Source organism: Gymnogyps californianus, chromosome 15 (genome assembly GCF_018139145.2).
Source record: "Gymnogyps californianus isolate 813 chromosome 15, ASM1813914v2, whole genome shotgun sequence".
Classification (NCBI taxonomy): domain Eukaryota; kingdom Metazoa; phylum Chordata; class Aves; order Accipitriformes; family Cathartidae; genus Gymnogyps; species Gymnogyps californianus.
The window spans coordinates 8690922-8709954 of NC_059485.1; the positions used below are offsets into that span (position 1 = coordinate 8690922).

Consider the following 19033-nt stretch of genomic DNA (forward strand, 5'->3'; position numbering starts at 1 on the left):
ACATGAGTAATTAAGGCTAGATCACATCACTGTCACGGTGGGGTGGCTGGAACATCGTGGGCAGCCGAGGAGGTTAGAAACTATTACTTCAGTATGTACCATGCAGATTCCAGAAGCAATGAGGAATCTACAGTGAAGTGCAGAGAGAGTATTGATAGCACTTCCTTAACTGTGGATGTCTAACCACATGCTGAAACTTCACAGACCTTATTAGATTATTACATTCATCTTCCTTCCTCCCCCCCCCCCCCCCCCCCCCCCCCGCTTCTTTTCTGTTTAAATGCATGTTTTGAGGGAAAAGATGCTCTCAGCATTCATCATTAAGAAAAATAGTACACATTAATTTTGTACTCAAGCTATCAGCCTTTTCTTCAGGGTTGTCAGTGCCATTTTTTTTCAGAATAAATACAGCACATCATAACAATAACATACTTCCTCAAAATGTATCACTTGTGGCATCAAGGGACCCTGAGATCAAACAAAAGCTGTAAGTTAATTATGTCTTTTGAGTCTAGAATCAAAAAGTCATCTGATAGCAACTTTCAGAAGAAAGATCTGAAAAGCAAGGGTTTTCGGGGGGGGGTTAATATTTTTTTTAATGCTCAACATTAAGCAGAGGATACATGTTTATTCCACTCCTTTAATGTGAATATTTTATTCAGCAAAAACAAGAGGTCTGACATAACTGTTAATACTAAGGTGATTTTAACCCTGAAAAGAAGCATCTAGCAATGTTATCCTGACTTATGCAAGAGAGTTCTTATGGCCGTTCTACACATTTAGCATGGTTTGCTTTCTCCTTCTAAAATGAAACTATGTTGCAAGATTAGAGCTAGTTAGTTAGGAAATACCTTGGAATTACATTGAATGTAACTGGTTTGTTAAGGTGTGTCACTAAAAAAAAGTGTGTAAAAAGAATGCCTATGAATGAATATTGGTGGCTAACATGATTAAGCTAGCCTAGAGCTCAGGTACGGAATTTGCAAGGCTAAACATAAGGCATTTAGCCCTTTTATTCTCACACAGGTTTTGAATTTGTTTCGTATTCAGTAAACATCTCTCAAATTGTATCTCTGAAAAAGCCACTCACTGTCTGACTTCATATTGTCAGAAACATGATCTCTTTAAGTACATCTGTACAATTTATACAGTGAAAAATTGGAATGAGAAGCACCAAGACTAGCTCTTTTGTTGAGCACAGACAAAAGATCATTTTTAAAAAGATTTTTATTTCTGTTTTTAAATAGCTTGATAAAACCCATCAATTGGTACTCAGAGTTCAATTGTAAACAGTTACAATACATTACTGCTGTGTATTGATTTTGTACATTAACCTATTTGCAGTGACAATCCATAAGACAAGTCAAAGTCAGCATATTTATAAACTGAAATGCACTGTACTGAGAAAAAATGATGCTGTAACTGAAAATATTTAAAAGACTGATGTTTAACTCCCTCCTGTGGTGCAAGCAAGCAGCATCACAATCAACAGCTTCTGGAAGCTTAGACAGCACTTTATATTATTCAAAAGTCTGTATTCACCTCATTAGGACAAGAGGTTTCAAGTTTACTATGGAAACTCCTCTCACACATTAAAAAGTGTTACAATAAATTTCTAAAATACATACAAAGTTGTAAACATCTTTCTCTGGAACAAACAAAAATGGTTTGTGCCAGCCTTCTCCATCTCCCACATTGCAATAAAAAAAAAAATTAGGGGCAAAGACCGAGGCCATAGACTAAAATTGTTCTGCATGGATAACATCACAGTTTACAGGAAGTATTAAGTGTCACCATTTAAAATTAGTGTTAGTCACCAGCAGGTAGCAGAACCCATTTTCAAGAAAGTTCATGGAACACTCAACTTCAAGTGATGAATCAGGCACTAAGCATTAGATTTACCTACTTTTAAGAACAAAAGCTTAAATTACATCTAAGTATTTTTATATTTAATAATAGGTAAAATTGACTACAAACAGAAATTTAAAGAACACTGATACTTTTACAAGTTTAGGTTTTAACCATTTTTGCTATCAGGTTTATACAGATCTTCCACAAAGAAGGAAGAAAAGAGATTTGCAAAACAGACTATAAATATATTGAGATCACAGAAATAAACTGGATCTTTTCAAGGCAGATCTTTCTGGAAGTCCCTCAGGCCATTTTCTAAAGTATTTCAGCTTTTAAATTTATTTCATCATTAACAATGAAATAACCATCTACTTGGTCTGAATCTTGTATCACCAATTCCAAAAAGACTAAGATAATTGAGATTTTGGAATGCAATACAGGATTAATTTCACAGTACACACTAATAGGATTTACCTAGTGCAGGGTGCTAAAGGATAGCATTATTCTAGCACTTCCATATTATCCTTGTTTTCACACCGTCAGCAGACTGATATCTATGTCCTTGTATTTAAGTATGCGAGCTGATCATAAATATTAGTATTTTCATAGGCAACAAGTTGTTTATTTGAAAGTTCTATCGAATGCAGCTCTTGATTAAGAGGCTTTGTAGTCTGAGATATCGAAAGGGGATTCATCACAAATATTTAAAAAAAATCCTAAAAAGTTTTTTTTTCCCCAGTTATTGACACTGCATCACAGAAACAAGTGTCAGAACAGATTTTATTCTATACACTCTTAGAAAAAAAGGTTTCAAAATATTATGAGTACATTCACGTGAATTTTTCAGTTATACTAATAACTTAAAAACCTGAAGAGTATTGAAGCTAGCATAACTGTTCCTTAAGTTTTGACCTCAATGTATTTGATAAGCCCCAAATTCTAGCTGCAATTCTCAGCTGACAGAGGTACTACAAATTCGAATTAAATATTAGATTTTAATCAAAGCAGCTGTTTTGAATGGAAAAAGCAGAAATATGTCACATTGACTACCTATTGCTCTGTCAGATATACCACTTGTCATACACCCTATGACAGACTATGTATGCTTACATCTCTACATGGTTTCTGTCAATTTGTTATGCATAATTAATTACAGGGAAGTGTTTCTGAAATGGAACAGAATATCAGCATATGCTTATGCTGAGAAATGATGGGGAGGGAAGTGAAAGAAAATATAGGTAAGACCAGGCCATAAAAAACAAAGGAACAACTTGACAATAAGGTGATCTATTAGGAGAGTATGTACAGGCTTGCTTCTTCCAAAAATTAAAAGTGTGTATACCCATAAGGAGGGGCAAGGGAGGAGAAGAGGAGAAAGAAAGCAAACTTTGGCAAAGTTTAAGAAAGTGCAGTCTTTACAGTCCTTAAAAAAAAAAAAAAAAAAAAACCACACAAAAAAAACCCCACCAAACCCCCCCCCAAACAACAGAACACCAAACCCCAAACAAAAAAAAAAAAAACAACCCACCCAACACTGAAAAAGCAAAAGGCTAAAAAATGTCTACAGATAAAACTGTCTCATGGTGCATGATGATGCACACATATGATTTCTAAGATTGCACTAGCTAATATCACACTGAGAAGTACAACACCATCTCTACTGCATTTTGCATTGTAATGTCAGAAAGTAAATAAGCATTTGCATAAGCATTCCAGCATCATACTGTGATAAAACACTTTTTATCTACATGCAGAGCTCTGTGCGCACACATTTAAAAGGATATTTTCTTTTTCAAAGCGGTACACCATATAGTAAATTTCCACTCAAGTGTACGTTTATGGGAAACTACTAGGCAATTCTCTAAATATTGAATATTTTCTTAATTTGTTTTCTAATGGCAGAAGTAGAACTCTTTGCTATGTAGTGCAGGAAGGATCTGGACACTGATCAATGAAATTTAGAAAGCGTGAGTTGTTTAGTAGAACCTTGACATTTTGCTTAGAAATATCTCTTTCCAACACCAACAGAAGAGCAAGATGAGAGAGGAACTGGAAATAAGAAGGCAACTCCCGGTTCAGTATAAAGGTCCCTTACCCCTACTAAAAATGTTATTCTTCTGTACTATAATAATCATCCAAGACAGTCTCAACCCTAACAGCACATTTACTCAGAAAAGCTTTCCACATCTGACTTACTGAAGCCACAGAACTCCATACAAACTGGTTCTTAGCTGAGACACCTTCCATCTTTTGAGATGAGTTAATATCAAAACATTTGTAGGAAGAGAACAGTGGCCTACACCATATAGTGTTTGATTTTATATATAGTTTCAAAGGATTGCCAGCCTTCTGGTTCACTATTCTTCCCCCAGACAGTAAAAGCCATTTGAGCGCTGTCACCACCAGTCAAACAGTTCTATTAGTGCAAGAACAGCGCTTTCGATTTATGGCCTCCCCAAGCTTAAAGTGCAGTATATTACGTGAGATTTTAACATACCAAACTATCTTTTATTTGAATTTCAGAAGGAATGTTCAAGTTAGAAAGTTACCTTTTAGGTTTTAAGCAACAAAATCCAAGGCAAAGTACATAAACTATCTTAAAATGGATTAAATCCACTCACTTAAGACAACTCTTTATATCTTATGTTCAATATACATATAATACACAAAAAAATCCATCATTTCACTTAGCTGTATTGTATCTGTATTTAAAGTGATGCTGTAATAAGTGATTAAAGGCCACTCACTCAAAGCAAATTTTGCTTAAAACAGGACTGTATTAGCTGGACTGTGATACATATGAGTCAACATTCCAAGATCCCCTCCTGCATAGGCTTGTCATCAATAAAGAGACAACCCTTGGCACTCCACTGCACACACATTTAAATTCTAATTTACAGGTGGTTTCTCTCATGTTTCGTTTGCCCTCCCCTTTTTTCCCCCCCTTTAAAATCACCACGAAGAATAGGTGCATTAAAAACTGGATTAATGCTTTTATGCCTTTAGCTACTCCTCTTGCCTATTAACCCAACAATATCACCTACAAGTTTTTGTTGTATATAACTATGGTTCCATAAATATGTGGTTCCCAAATGAGGTACAGCAGAGTAGAGAATCTTCCAGGCCAAACCGTTCAGCTGAACGGACAAGGTCTCAAGTAACAACTACAGGTACAACTGTGCCAATCAATTCTTTATATAGGAAGTTCAAGCACTCAGTTGTGGATGCAGGATTGTGTTTATGTGCAACTTAAAAGAAAAAAAAAAAAAAAGCAGCTCACCATACAGGAAAAGAGTATTTCTTTACCTATATAGCTAGTTACAGAGATTAAGATGCAGTTGCACAATGTTTTCTTTAGCAATCAAGCCAGCTTAAACAGGCTCCGACCCCTCCCCACCTTCATTCCTCTACCCTCAGCTCTGCCAAGTGTTTTTTTGGGTCAAGCTGTATGCAGACAACAGCTTAATACCGTAACTCAAATAAGCCACAGACTTTAGGAGAAGTGTCTTTGTTTCTGGTGTTCTGGGGTTTCAGATCCACATCGCTTCAGCAATCTTGATCCACAAACACTCGTGTTAATACCACTGCAAGGGTGATAAATTGCAGCAGTGGAGATGGGAGTGAATAGCATGAATGGCTTGACTCAGAGAAAACTGTTGCTGTCAAAATAATTACTTACAATATGTAATCCGTTATTATTTTGAGTTTTTTGGTAATTTTGTGACAGGTAATCATGTGGTCAAAAGTCTAGAAGTTAAACAATTAATAAAAGTACACACCAGGGAAAGTTATTTTCTAAATTAAATGGCTTTTTATCTCTTCTAACATCCAGAAGAAATAGCCAACCAATGGGGATAATAAAAACACAACATATCATTTAACATAAAAAGTAGTATATCTTACTTTCAGCACTCAAATAAGGTTAAAAAAATCCAACATTTCTCCCCATAACACTGATAACCGGCATTTCATCTTCATAATCAAGGACTTCTCTACACAAGTGTGCTAACACCCAAATAAACACCACATTAGAAAACTCTACTGGCTTTCCAAGTGAATTCAGTTCAAACTAAATGCAATATCACTTACTCTCTTTCCAAAATGAAGCAAGCTAGCTAGCAAAAAGGATACTTGGTGTGCGAATCACTGGCATGACTTTTCTCTGCATTAAGTCCTCACTTTTAACTCAGAGTGAAAGGTGAGCTGAAAATCTATCCTAACTCACCATATCAATATCTCCCTCTTTAGGTAGGCCCCTAAAGCACATCAAGCCCACCTACATCAACTCCCTTGTTGAGAATTTTGGACACCGAGTTGAAACTTTGACCTACTGCACAATGAGTTTCTCCATCTAAGTGCCCACAGGAGCCTATTCCTGCCAATTCTTATTCACAAGCAGCTCTATTGATTCCAACATTCTTGCTCTATTCTTTGCCAAACCCCATTGTCAGAAGTCCGTCCCAAAGTCAACAGGCCCAGAAATGATTACTATGCTTCAGTGATAACAATCACTTTTTCAAGGAAAGAAAACATTCTTTTAGAAAATTGTTTATAGTGTCTATTATAGCGCAAAAGCTCATGATTATTTAAATTAGAGCAGTACCATCCTTGAAAAGGAACACTGCTGAGAATTATGCTCTATTGAAGACCACCCTCCCAACAGCTTTCCAGTTCAAAGTCTTTTAAGGACCGATACATTAGTTACTGTTGGATTCAGAGCAGGAATTCAGTTCTACAAGAAACAGTTTCATTGGAAATGGTTGTAAATAGTAGCCAGAACACTCCACTAATACAAACCCTAAAGAAAACAAAGGATCTGTGCTAAACAATCAAATTGGGTTCTAGTCATTAATGGCAAACCTGCAGAAGTCGCAAAGAGTTCTGAGATTAAGAAGTTCTTTCCACTCAGATGCAGATACTCCTTACAAAAAAAGTCCCTATTCTTCCAACAGCCAGTTTTACTAGCAATTACACAAATATAATTTTTACTTTAGCTACCTCTCACTAAAATCTGAACTGTAACCTTGTCTCTGTTATTTAGTTAATTTTCTATTAATGTTAAAAATAGTACTTATTAAAATCTTAGTACTTTTTTACCTTCACTACTGCATACCAGAGACCTGCAAGTGCAAAAGCTAGCACAGAAATTACTAGCTGTATGATGTGAAAGTTATTAGTCACATATTGTACATTTGAAAGCATTTGCTTGTATCCAAGTGTTTTCTCTGAAGATATAAGGTTTAAGTAACAAAGAAATAAACATGGTTTCTGGTTGTTTAAGAGTCCCATAGCATATTCGTTCAGTGAGGCAACTGGAATAGAATAGAGATCAGGAAGTCCACCAAGCTCCAACTCTTTAAGAAATGCAAGCCGCAACTCATTCTCTTTGCTACTGCTCATTTCTAATTCCAGAAACTGCAGGTTTTTATTATACTGCAAATTTCCCAGCCAAAAGTGTGCAAAACATACAAAGTTGTCTCCTGGACAGCATGAGCTAAAGTCTCCAGCAAAGCTACAAGCTTTCTCCAGCCAGCCCATTACTGAAATACTATTAATGCAGTGAGAAATCCTATCAAGACTGTCTTTCCCAGAAGAAAAACGCAGATGAAATGAATCCTTCCAAGGAGCAGCTGCACTTGAGTTCCTCCCTGTTGATTCACTCCAACTCAGAGGCATTTCCTTGCCAATAGAAGGCAGAGGTATAGTATTAAAGAAAGAACAATTCCTGGTGTTAAAATAAAATAATTCTTGTAAACTGCTACGATCATTTTGAGAGTTGTTCAACACGGAATGCACGTGTGTCAGGTGAGCTGCTGCCTTGTGATGATCTGGGCCACCGGCACATACTCGTTTCTGGTTTAAATCTTCTTTCTTCATAGTCCTAGAGAAGACGAGCATAGCTTTGCTGTTTCACGACAGGCTGAATTTGTAGAGTGGAATTGACTCTAGTTGCAGCATACAGTGCAAGCAGCACACAAAGTCACAAGTCAGTGGATCTCAATATGGACCTAAAGAGAAAGAACGCAGAAAGTTATTACACTAATATCCCAGTTTCTTGGTGCCCAGTATATAGAAAAAAAAAAAAAAATCTTTAACATAAAGAAAAAGAATAACCCAGCTGCAGAAAGTAACAGTAGTCCAAACAGACAAGTCTCCCTACACGCGGCTTGAGCACATCCAAGGGGGTAAGAAGTATACCCAAATATAAACTTTCTTCTGTAGTTTCAGTTTAACCTGCTGCAAACTCTCTTTTGGTAACAGGCATCAAAGTGAGTCAGCAAATGAGCAGCTAGAGAGATTCGCTGTGTAACAGTACCATTTTCCCTAACCAATAGAAATGCAGACTCTAACTGATTAGAGGCTTAACATTAAAGGCAAATATTAAAGTAATCTTCCTGTAAACAGAACTGCAGGCCAAAATCAGACACGCAGCACTGGAAATCAACAATGTACCATGCACAGCTTCCCAAAGGGAACTGGTCAGACTGGCTGCACCAGCACAGTTAGAGGGTATCAGCTATACTGAAGTCAAATGACAAGCTGATGTTGTTACAAGAGAACTATTATGTACCAACACACATAACAAGCAAAGGCAAGGCATTTTTAGCCACCAAGGTTACTAAGCTACGTGTGCAACTCCTGGCAGTGTGGCTTAATTTCAAGCTTCAGAACTGTAGGACGAGTCCCAAAAATAAAAATATGAGACACCACATTTTGACCTCTTCCCATTTCAACTTACCTTTTAAAAAGTCACAAACTGCAACCAGACTTGTCTTTCAGCATTTGGCCACTAGCCAGATGTCAAAACTTTTATTACAGCTATGTTTATGAGGAGAAAGAAAGTGTCCAGTCTTTGGCTAGAACAGATGTTTGCTGTGATAGTCCGTAGCCTGCTTTTGTTGCCAGTTAAGTTAAAAGTAAAGCTTTCATTTCATCACAAAACCAATGAAACTTCAACCCTACAAAGAGCGAAAGCTCCTAATATCTTTAGGTCAAAGCTGTTTTAGGGAGTTCCACATTTGGTAGAAACAGGCTCAAGACAGGAGAGACACAAATTAAATTTGAACTGCCATTTTCATGCAATGACATTATTATTTAAAACTACCTCTACATTTTCCCTGCTACAATTGTTCTTGACTTTTAAAAAAAACCAAACTGATGAAGGAAATTATTTTATTAGCTCCTTATAGGGTGTCAAGAATGTACTATCAAAGTGCACATATTCACAATTTATTGTCTATCTTTAAGTTAACTATGGCTTAGTACCACGAACAAACTTGAGATGAGAAAGTGGCACGTTCGCAGCTAACATCGAGAGCAAGCAGCATAACGGGGCACTCACACCTAAACCCAGGCAAAGGCAAGTCGCCAGAGCTGGCTGCATCCGTGCAGAATCCAAGCGACATTTCCCTTGGTGACACAAGGGAGCGCCATGCCTCCCTCCCGCCCCAGCCCAGGGAAGGGGACACGTCCGACGGCGCTTCACCGTTAGCCAGGGGGGAGCGACAGCGGCGGCCGAGCCGCCGCCTCCGGGAACGGGCGGTCCCCGCTCCCCCGCGCCCAGCAGCGGCGCCGCGGGCCTGAAACCCGGGACGCGAGCCCTCCCCCGAGCCCCGCCGGCCCCCACCGCCCCCGTGCCGCCGCCGCCCACCTGCAGCCGCACGTTGAGCATCATGGAGGCGACGATGTAGAGGTAGGGGAAGTTGATGCGGAGCTTCCAGGCCAGGTCGAAGAAGATGAGGAGGGTCCTGGTCAGCCCCTTGCAGAACACCCCGTAGGACCTGGCCGCGGCCGACTGGGAGAGCCTGGCAGCCAGGGCGGACAGAACCGCCGCCATATACCCCCGCCCGCGGCCCCGCCGCGCCGCCCGGGCCCCGCAGCCGCCCCCTCCCCGCGCCCGGCGGTGGGTGTCGCCAGCGGGGAGGAGCCCTCCGCCGGTGACGTATGGACATGCGTAACCCTCACGCCGTACGTCGGGGCGGCTCGCGCTGCGGCGTCGCAGCGCCCTGACGCGCGACACCGCCCCACTGGCCTCTTCCCCGCTGCGCATGTCCACAGGGGAAGGGCGGGGCAGTGGGTGGGGGCGGGCGCGTGGCACGGCCCGCCGGAGGGCGGAGCGCGGGAAGGGGTGGCCGTTGGAGCGGGCGCGGCCGCTGGGGCGGGAAGCTGGCCGCCTCCCCTCACGTCCCTCAGCTCTGGCGCACGCCGGCTGGCCGGCGTTCCTCGCCAAGGCCCCGTCCCTCGGGTGTTGAAATCGTACTGGGAGCCCACAGAGAGTTGCTGTGATTCCTAAAATCCGTTTCCAAATGAGCTAGCCCCTCTCAGCTGGGGAGGAGAAGCCTGAGGGCGTGAGCCAGGTGTGTGCTCTAACCTCAATAAAAAATTCAGGGGATGTCGATATTGATAATGATTTCCGGGTTTGGGTGGGGATTTTTTGTAATTTTATTGTTTATGCAGTTAGGTGATCAATTCTGCAAGCCATCTACTTCCACAAGGAAATACTTCTTATGCTTTTCAAGCCAGTACTTAAGTTATTTTGAATTCAAAATACAGTGTTCGAGTACAGGTTACACCTAAGATTTCCAAAACATATTGCAAACATTTCCTAGGAAGGTCTTTGAGATAAATTATCCTCATGACACTTGCTTTGCAGGTAGGGGGAAATGCCCCAAAAGATGAATAGATGACCAATACCGTTTATGAAGATGGCCCCTTTTTTCCCCCAGAACTGTTCTATACATTTTCCATTCAATCAACTTTTAATAACTCCAAAATGAAACAGAAAAATCAATATCTTGATCTAAACTCTTTGTAAAATACTATTTTATTGCCACAGAATCACACTGGTGCACAGAGAAAGAATAATTTCAGAACAAAACGGGACACCTTCCCAGGTTTATCTGCAATCCCTTTGTCTGTAATCCATTATTTACATAATAGAGTGGAAAACCCCGTGTGTGTCTGGAAACTGTAAATAGTTCAATTAAGGAAACTACAGGCAGTAGCTTGTGCTCTCAGGAATGCGACTATTTTAAGGATACAGGGTGTTTCAAGAACTTGTCAGTGTTAGGGGTGAGGAGGTACTGCAGGCCCCTCCAGCCTGACCTGCCTGCTGCTCCCCTGGGGACAGAAGGGGTACAGTATGGTTTTAAATGGCAGAACCAGTGAGCGGAGCTGTCCTTAATGCAATTTTTAACCCCATCCAGGCTCTGAACAGACTTGAAGGAACCCATTTGGATCTTGGGCCTTTAGATAGCTCCTTCTTAGCATGAAAATCCCTAACTGCCTTCCTTCAGACCCAGTTTTCCAACTGCGGACAGCTGCAGGTCATTGCTGTCTTCTAAGTAGATCTGACTGAATTTCAGGCTGTGGAGTTAAATGTTGTCTCAGAGTTAAGATTATCCTACTGACTCCTACAAAGCAAAACACCACTCATTCAGATTAAAAAGGTCTCAAAGAAAATGTATCTTAAAACCTACGTTCTCAGGAACTTGTCCGTCTTCCACAGGGCATCCTAGCAGATTCAAAGCTCTTCAGATCCCTCTTTAGCCACAGACTTCTGTCAGTTCTTTAATCAAAGATGAATGATCCCCTCTGACACCAGGATTGATCTATCTGTGATTTCATATCTTCCATGTGCCTGGTTGTATTGAGCCTACCTGTACTATTGCAAAGAGAGAAAATTTGAAAGGACTTGTTATCTGCAATGTTTTCATTTTGGAGAACCTGAAATAATAGCCCTCATCCTCCCCATGAATTCATTCAAAAAGTATCCTTTGGGTTATTATTACAGCAAGTTATGCAAAAAAAACAAAAAAAAAGGCAGGAGCCAGAAGATATGTAAAAGCTCGTGCAACAGCTTCCAATTCCACAGTGTCTTAACCTCTGTCACAGTTTTCCAAAGACAGGTATAGTGCTTCTGCAAGCAGGAAAGTAATGTACACAGCAGTGGTTTTAACGCTGTGCGGTGTGTGGTGTCCCCATCCTCCCTTCTATGTCAGCTCAGCACGTCTGGTTTGTGAAGACAGTGGTGGTATCTTTTTTCCTCCTCATCTGAAGTTTTTAATAATCGTGTTAGTACTGGAGGCACGGGAACTGAGAGGTGTCCAGGTCCTACACTGGAATTCCAAGGTAATTTGAATTCCCTATCGTCTCCATTGCCTTCTCCATTATGCGTACTGAGACCGTCTTCTCAACAGCTAAGCACAAATGTGATTTAACTGTCACAGGACATTTAGCAGCTTTCCATGATTAAATTGGAATGCAATGTGATACACAAAGGTTAAATCAGGAAGCTGATTAACTTTTATATTTATCAGTAGATATCTGCCAGATTCTCATTAGTTCTGGCTCATGTTGCACATTGAAACAGATGTCACACAGTATCAATTTTAAAATCTTGATTAACCATAAATTACTTTTTACACTAAAATAGGCAATAAAATTAATAAATTAGGTCATAATAACAAATTAGCATCGGTATTGATTTGGATCTAATTATTTGATTAAATAGTGAGATTGATAAAACACTCTTTAGCTTTCCAACAAAGAAAGTAGCAGATAGTGCAACTGAATACCAATTGAAGAGATTCACCAGATTTTGTCCCGTCAAGATTTGGAAATTAGCTAATTATCTTGACAGTGAAACTAAACCTCAAAACCATCCCACATTTCCTCCTTTGATTTCTGCTCTGTCATGGTGGTAAAATAATTTTCAATTTAGCTAGAACACTGCTTACTTTAATGTGCAGAAGTTCAAAACTATTGACATGCAATTTGTGGCTGATGGCTGCAGAGATCATTTTCCATCACTTTAATGCCATCATCCCATTTTTGCTTCCTAATCCTGACACGTCTTTCTCTGTTGCATCAGACAAGCACATCCTTATCTTTTCACGTCTTTTCACGTTTTATTTCATTTTACCTAAAATTTCTTCTCAGGTATTCAAATATTCCTCTATTCAAAGAAAAAATGTTGTTAGTCAACATTACTGACTTGTTACATTTTCAAAATGTCCTCTTAAGCTCTCTCAAGGTATATCCATTATATTTAGAAGTAGTTCTTCGTAGGTTTATGCAAAGATTCCTCTCTTCTCCTGCAGGGAGAAGTTACCGTACTTCCAAAAGAATGAAAAATTAGGCCCCTGATTTGCCTACCACATAGACCAATATTATCTAATTGCATTCCCCTCTTTAACTATGTCTGTCTGCCCTCTGCTTGGGATAGACCTCTTTTGGGAAGGGACCTCTCTTCGCTCTGGAGCGTGACACAGAACAATCCTTATGCTTGTGATCAGGTCTCCAGGGCTTTCTGTAAGAACTAATAACAACGTAGATAAACTATGAACACTTAGTATTTAAATGAGACAGAGTTTAGGGTTATTTATGCTTACAGTTCTTTCTTTCTGGTGCCTTTTTATATCCATTGCTATGTATGCAAAAATTGCATTAAATGATTGATAAAATGATTGCAAAAGAACGAGATCATAACAGAAACTTGAAAAAGGGGAAAAGTCAAATATTTTAAACAATAAAACATTTTGTTCTCTTCAGTTCCTGTGATCTTCTGTACTTTTTTGGACTGAAAGTTCAGTTAAAAAAAAGCCAGATGGTTCCTAACAAACCCCTTCTTGTGAGTGGGTTTTCTAGGACTGCAAGGAAACTTGTCATCAGCTATGGTAGCGCATCTGCTGACACCATGCTTTCCTTCCCCAGCAGTGATCTGCCTTGGCACTCTGGAATCCCAGGCGCCCCTCAGAGAGTTTATTATTCCTGGTGACAAAAGCGTTAAGTTTACTCTTTTGGTTTCTGATGACGTTGAGCTTAGAGCCCCCTCTCTCCAAAATCTTTCAGAAAATTAAGTAGACAACACACTGTGGATTCTAACAACACTGTTGGCAAGTTATAGTTAGATACGTGGAAGGCTACCGACAATATGAACAACTCTTGCAGAAGTTGTTGTGTTATAACACAGTGTTGCACACAGCTTGCACTGAGGACTGTTCGTACTCCAACACAGGCAATATTAAAAAGGCTCAAGACCTTTTTAAAAGCAGATATTTTTCATCAGTTTAATAAAGGCAGGATCTAACATTAAATCACAATACCTAGCTGCCAGAAGTAAGCAGAAATACCAGTCACCCAACTGCATCTCTTGGTAAAACAGAAAGAAGGTGATTGACCTATGTCACCATTAACCTAGATTATTTTGCAAACAGGACAATTTTGTAATTTTTATATTTAGGAAATGGAGAATAAATCAAACATCTTATTTTGGGAAGTCTTCATCTTCACAGAAATTGTTACTTAGCAGCTTATCAGTATACAATCATAGGGGAAAAAACCTAAGTTTTTCATACAATTTCTATATTCTATTTATGCTAAAATAAGCTATTTTGTACTTATTTATGTTATTTATTCCTCTTATAAGTTCTTCAGAATTTCTACAAATGGTTCCAGTGAGGAATAGATTCCAGAATATATCATCACTTTTTGACACTGTCTTATTTCTGCAATAAATGTACATTTCTGTTCCGAATGCTGACCGTGCTATATGAGGAACCGCTGATTTTAATTTCTGGCTTTGATCTAATGTGGTTTTTGAAGCTGTCTGGTTATTGTCTTGCTTTCCACTCCAAGAGAAGTTGTTAGTTGGGACGTGAGTCACAGCTGTGCAGCATGACAGAAGGAAGTAGGCTTCTTACCACTCCATCTGTCCTCAGGCAAGCTGACCACAGAAGACTTGGTCCTTTTAGGTCCTAGCTCTACTAAAGTCCATAAGCATATCTGCAAGCCTGGAGCAAAAGAAACACTAAATCTTTCTAAGCAAATCAAGTGGCCAGGTCAAAGCTTGTAGCCTTTGGTCTTTATTCATGTGAAAAATGCTTGGACAGTGGAAGGCAGTAAAACTAGCAATACTGAATGGGCTTATGTCATCGTTAAACCTTTATCCTTTTTCTTAGTATTTTAAGGCTTATTTCTGTAAAATGCTTGATATCAAGACAGGTAGAAGTTGAGGGGAACTTGCAGCTTACACATCTGTGTACGTCAGCAATGCCTCACCTCAGGGCATGATGGGATGCTTACAGTTATAAAAAGGCTTATTCCCATATTTCTGCCGAGGGAGTTACAGCAATAAAAAACAGAAGTGACACAAAGCAGTCTCAGGTCCTTGTTTATAAATGTATAATGATGTCTCTATTCCAAAAAGCTTACAACCATATACAGGGATTACTGTATATGGTTCCACTGCCTTCAACAACAGTTCTCACTGTAGTAAGCACTGTCTGTTACTTCTTGCTAAACCTGAGGGTAGACATAAGTGAATGCAAAGCCTTATGTGGTTTTTATAACTGACATTCTTGACAGAAGAGATATTTATCAGAAGCTACCTAAAGAAAATACAGGACTTGTTTCTGTTGTATACGTATACCAGCTAAATCATCTATGCTAATATCACATGAATGCGATGCATTTATTTTACAATGCTTTATTATTAATGTAGAGATTTATATACTAACATTTTATTTTTATGCTCCTTTAATCTGTTCTCTCTGATGCAGCAAATGCTGACATTTAAAAGTTGTGGTTCCTTTTTTATTGCTGGCTTTGGTTCCTCTAGAGCAGACTGAGTACTATATTTGAACAGCGTACATATCACATGCTAGTACAGGGTTTTTTTCAACACTCAGGAAACTAATCATGCCAAAAATGTCTGCCTGGAATATCTAGAAATTGCGGACCATTACTTGTGGATTATATTCTTTTCTAACATTAATTTGATGTCACAATATCTTCCCAACTTCAGTGAAGATACTTTGAATTTCCTCCACAGTGATAGTGTCACTTCCCTAATTAAAACTCTGTGCTTTATTAGCATGACGAAGACACATAACTAAAGAATTCAAAGATCATTAAGCAAAAAGCTTCAGAATCTCAGGCAACTGTTAGGTGTGAATCTTTAAGTGCTAGCTACTGTCCAAACAGCTTGAATGAGTACTACTATCCTGATTGAAAAGTGGGAAGGCAGAGGGGCTCAGTGAGTGACAGGCCACAAAGGCAGATAACACCACAGGTGAAACTAGAGTCCAGGAAGGAATTTCGGATGCCTAGTGCTGTGCATTAAGATTTCTTTCTACCAGTTACTATATCCCTAATACTACATCATTAATCACCTGAATTTTACCACCAACTTACATTAGGATAAAATCAAGCCTTAAGTACAGTTTTTAAAGACAATTCTTTTAGCTATTTTAAGATTAAAAAGCATCTGGAAACCCTGTTTTTCTCCAGTAAGAGAAATCTCTCTTCAGTTGTTTTGGGTGGGGTTTTTTGCTTCTGATGTTAATACAAGTATCTAAAGAGAGAAGAGTGCAATATGCTGAAAACCTTATTCCGCCCTCTGACACTTTGTGATACACCTTTGCTTCACTTAAAATTGGCTCTCGCACTTCAGTCCAACCCCTAGTTTCAAGTGGCTGTGAATTATGATTACAGCTTTTCACCCTTAAAACAGTTTTTAGACTATCAGTAAGGACAGACTTTTACCTTTGACCTAGATATTGTAGCATGCTGTTTCCTGAAGGCAACTGAACACAACTGGTGTCAGCAGGAAGTGTCATCTAGGAGTAAGAGGATACACCTATGAATCACTCTTAGGCATTCTGTTTGTTTCACTGACGTGTCTCCCTGTATGTACAATGTGTATACTGGTATTTCTCTACTTCTCTGTGCATTTGTTTGTGGCTTTATTAATGAACCGACATGTTAAAGAACACAGTAATAGTTTGGGATGAAAGATACTTTAAAAGTGCAAATAATTACTGTCTCTGTAACGCTGATAGTCTGTGTCATGGTGAGTAGAACTTTCCAGTATTGCATCAGCGTGATTACCCTGCCACTCCCCATCCACAAAGGAGAATAATCCTCCTTCAGTGCCAGCACATACACAATACAGACATTCAGACAGTATCTGAAACAATTTTAAATAATGGTTTCCTCTCGATGTCTAAGAAAAAGACTTTCAACAACAATTGTAATGCATGAGAGAAGATAGGGTGATAGATTGTGGAACAACATTAGGACTGATCTAAGCCTCAACTTTATGATTCATGATCTTATCAGAATTATGGAAAGATTCATAATTGGTTATTGTTACTGCCATTCATTATTTTCTTTTTACATACTCCTGTGTAGTGCATTTGTAACTATTCTATATACAACTCAGCACTGCAGTCGTATCTATCAAACTGATAATTTTTCTATTAAGTTGTTTAACTTCTCACTCCTTTGCCCTGTCTTGCATACTGTTCTCTAAGTTTCTTTTCTTTTGTCAAACTAATGTTTCAATATGTTCCCTCTGTCAGTCTCTCCTCTCATTCTCAGGGAAAAAACATACCTGCAATGAGTGTTAAGCATTTGTAGCACCATGTAAGTTATTTGTTTCTCTTTAAAAACAAACACACTACATACTAGTTAAACAAAAAAGATGCAAGAATAAAGTAAAATGTAGCTGAAATATAGTAAAGTTTAATAATAGAATAATTAACACATCATGTATTCTAAGGAGCATACACACAAGTAACAATTTGTCTTCCAGGGAAAATAAGGAAAGTTACCTTAAGAGAGAAATCAACTAGGATTTCAAATGCAAAATTTTGAACAATTCCAAAAGGCTCCTTTTTATCGTATTTGAGGATATAAAGATTTACAAAGGTGTGGGGGAAAAAATTGTATAAATCTGTTACCATCATCATCTATCCAAACTTGTTTTTAATGACTAACAGTAAATATTTATCTAGGTATTTTCTAATGTTGGCAATTATATACCCTATTGGGTATACAATTGTCAATTTAAAACATATTCAAAGCATACCCTGTGTTTTAACTTAAGTATTTTTTTGACAATGCAAAACAATTGATCCCAAAAGAACAGGATGAAGGAGCACCGAAAAGAATATATATAAAAACATATTGCTTGTCTCATGACAGGATCATAAAAGCAATTTGTGCTTATGTATTTTCTCTATTACAGCCTTCATCCTTGTCTTTGTATGCTATTTTGTAATAATATTGTAAATTTTGTTGTACCTCTTTTTCATGTAAAAAACTCTAATCATCCATCTGTTTTACACTGGATTAAAAAGAACCAGTGGAGGAACAGGTAGGTGGTGGGAAAATCAGAAGCAGTTTTACATGTCCCTTGACTCTTCCCATGTTCTGGGTCTCCCCAGGACCATGACATACATTAGACAGTCTTCATGTCTGCTCTATTTCTGTGCAGTATCTCAAAGGCCCCAAAAGCTGTTGTAGCAGCCAAGAGCAGCAGGAGCCCTGCGATACTGCCCACAACTCTCTTCCGCAGCTCCCGGCTGCTGGGTAGAGAACAGTTGCCAGGTCATTGGCAGCAGCAGAGTCTTGGCTTTAAGAATATTTAGCTTAAATGACAAGTCATTTCAGCTTCCATCTGTATGAGGGTACATGGACATACAAGTGCTGCAAAAATAGCCTTTCAGTTCACTGCGATAATTACGATGTTTTCCTCACTGATGTGAAATATCTGAGAATTATCTTTGCTCAGCGAAACAAAAATGGAAGACAGTAAATGTCATGGAATGCTCTGTCCACTGATGAGGTTGCATTGGGTAGTATCAAAATAATTTAGAAATGTTCTGAAATTAATAGGAGATCAAATCACTAGAATACCACCCATGATGGTACACTAGAACAATTTCAGTGAATTCATCATCACTTTGCAGAAGCAGCATGTGCGTGGGCCCTTGCCCCAATACTTTCTTTGAAGAATGGATGGCAATGCAAACAAAGGGAATAGCGGTCGTGTGCATCAGTCCAACCAGAAGCTTCTCTGCCAAGTAGAATTATGGCAAGAACTAATTGTAGAAATTAAAAGACTCCTGGGATCATTGGACCTGCTCTGCTTGACTTTTACTTCAGTATTTCCTGAAAATAACTGGTTTGCTTGGGGAAAAAAGAAACCCAAGGCTCTGTGTAGCCTGGCAGTCCCTGGGCTGTCCCATCTTGTGAAGACTGACTGTGCACTGATCTGATCTAAAACTTGCCAGCGGTTAATTAATGTCATAGCACATCAGGAGGAGGGAGGGTGGCGTGAGGATCCATCGACGAAGGGAAATGTTCTGGCTCTGCACTGGGCTGGCACACCGAG

General features: G+C 39.1%; 1 protein-coding gene across 1 annotated transcript; it reads right to left on the bottom strand.

The window, feature by feature from the left end:
• Positions 1 to 5174: 5174 nt before the first annotated feature.
• LOC127022651 (small integral membrane protein 10-like protein 2A) lies at positions 5175 to 12009 on the bottom strand. The gene is made up of 3 exons (XM_050906318.1): positions 11979 to 12009; positions 9503 to 9708; positions 5175 to 7859 (listed from the first exon to the last, which is right to left on the bottom strand). The coding sequence occupies exons 1-3, from the start codon at positions 12007 to 12009 to the stop codon at positions 7839 to 7841; spliced, it is 258 nt and encodes an 85-aa protein (XP_050762275.1). The 3' UTR covers positions 5175 to 7838.
• Positions 12010 to 19033: the final 7024 nt, after the last annotated feature.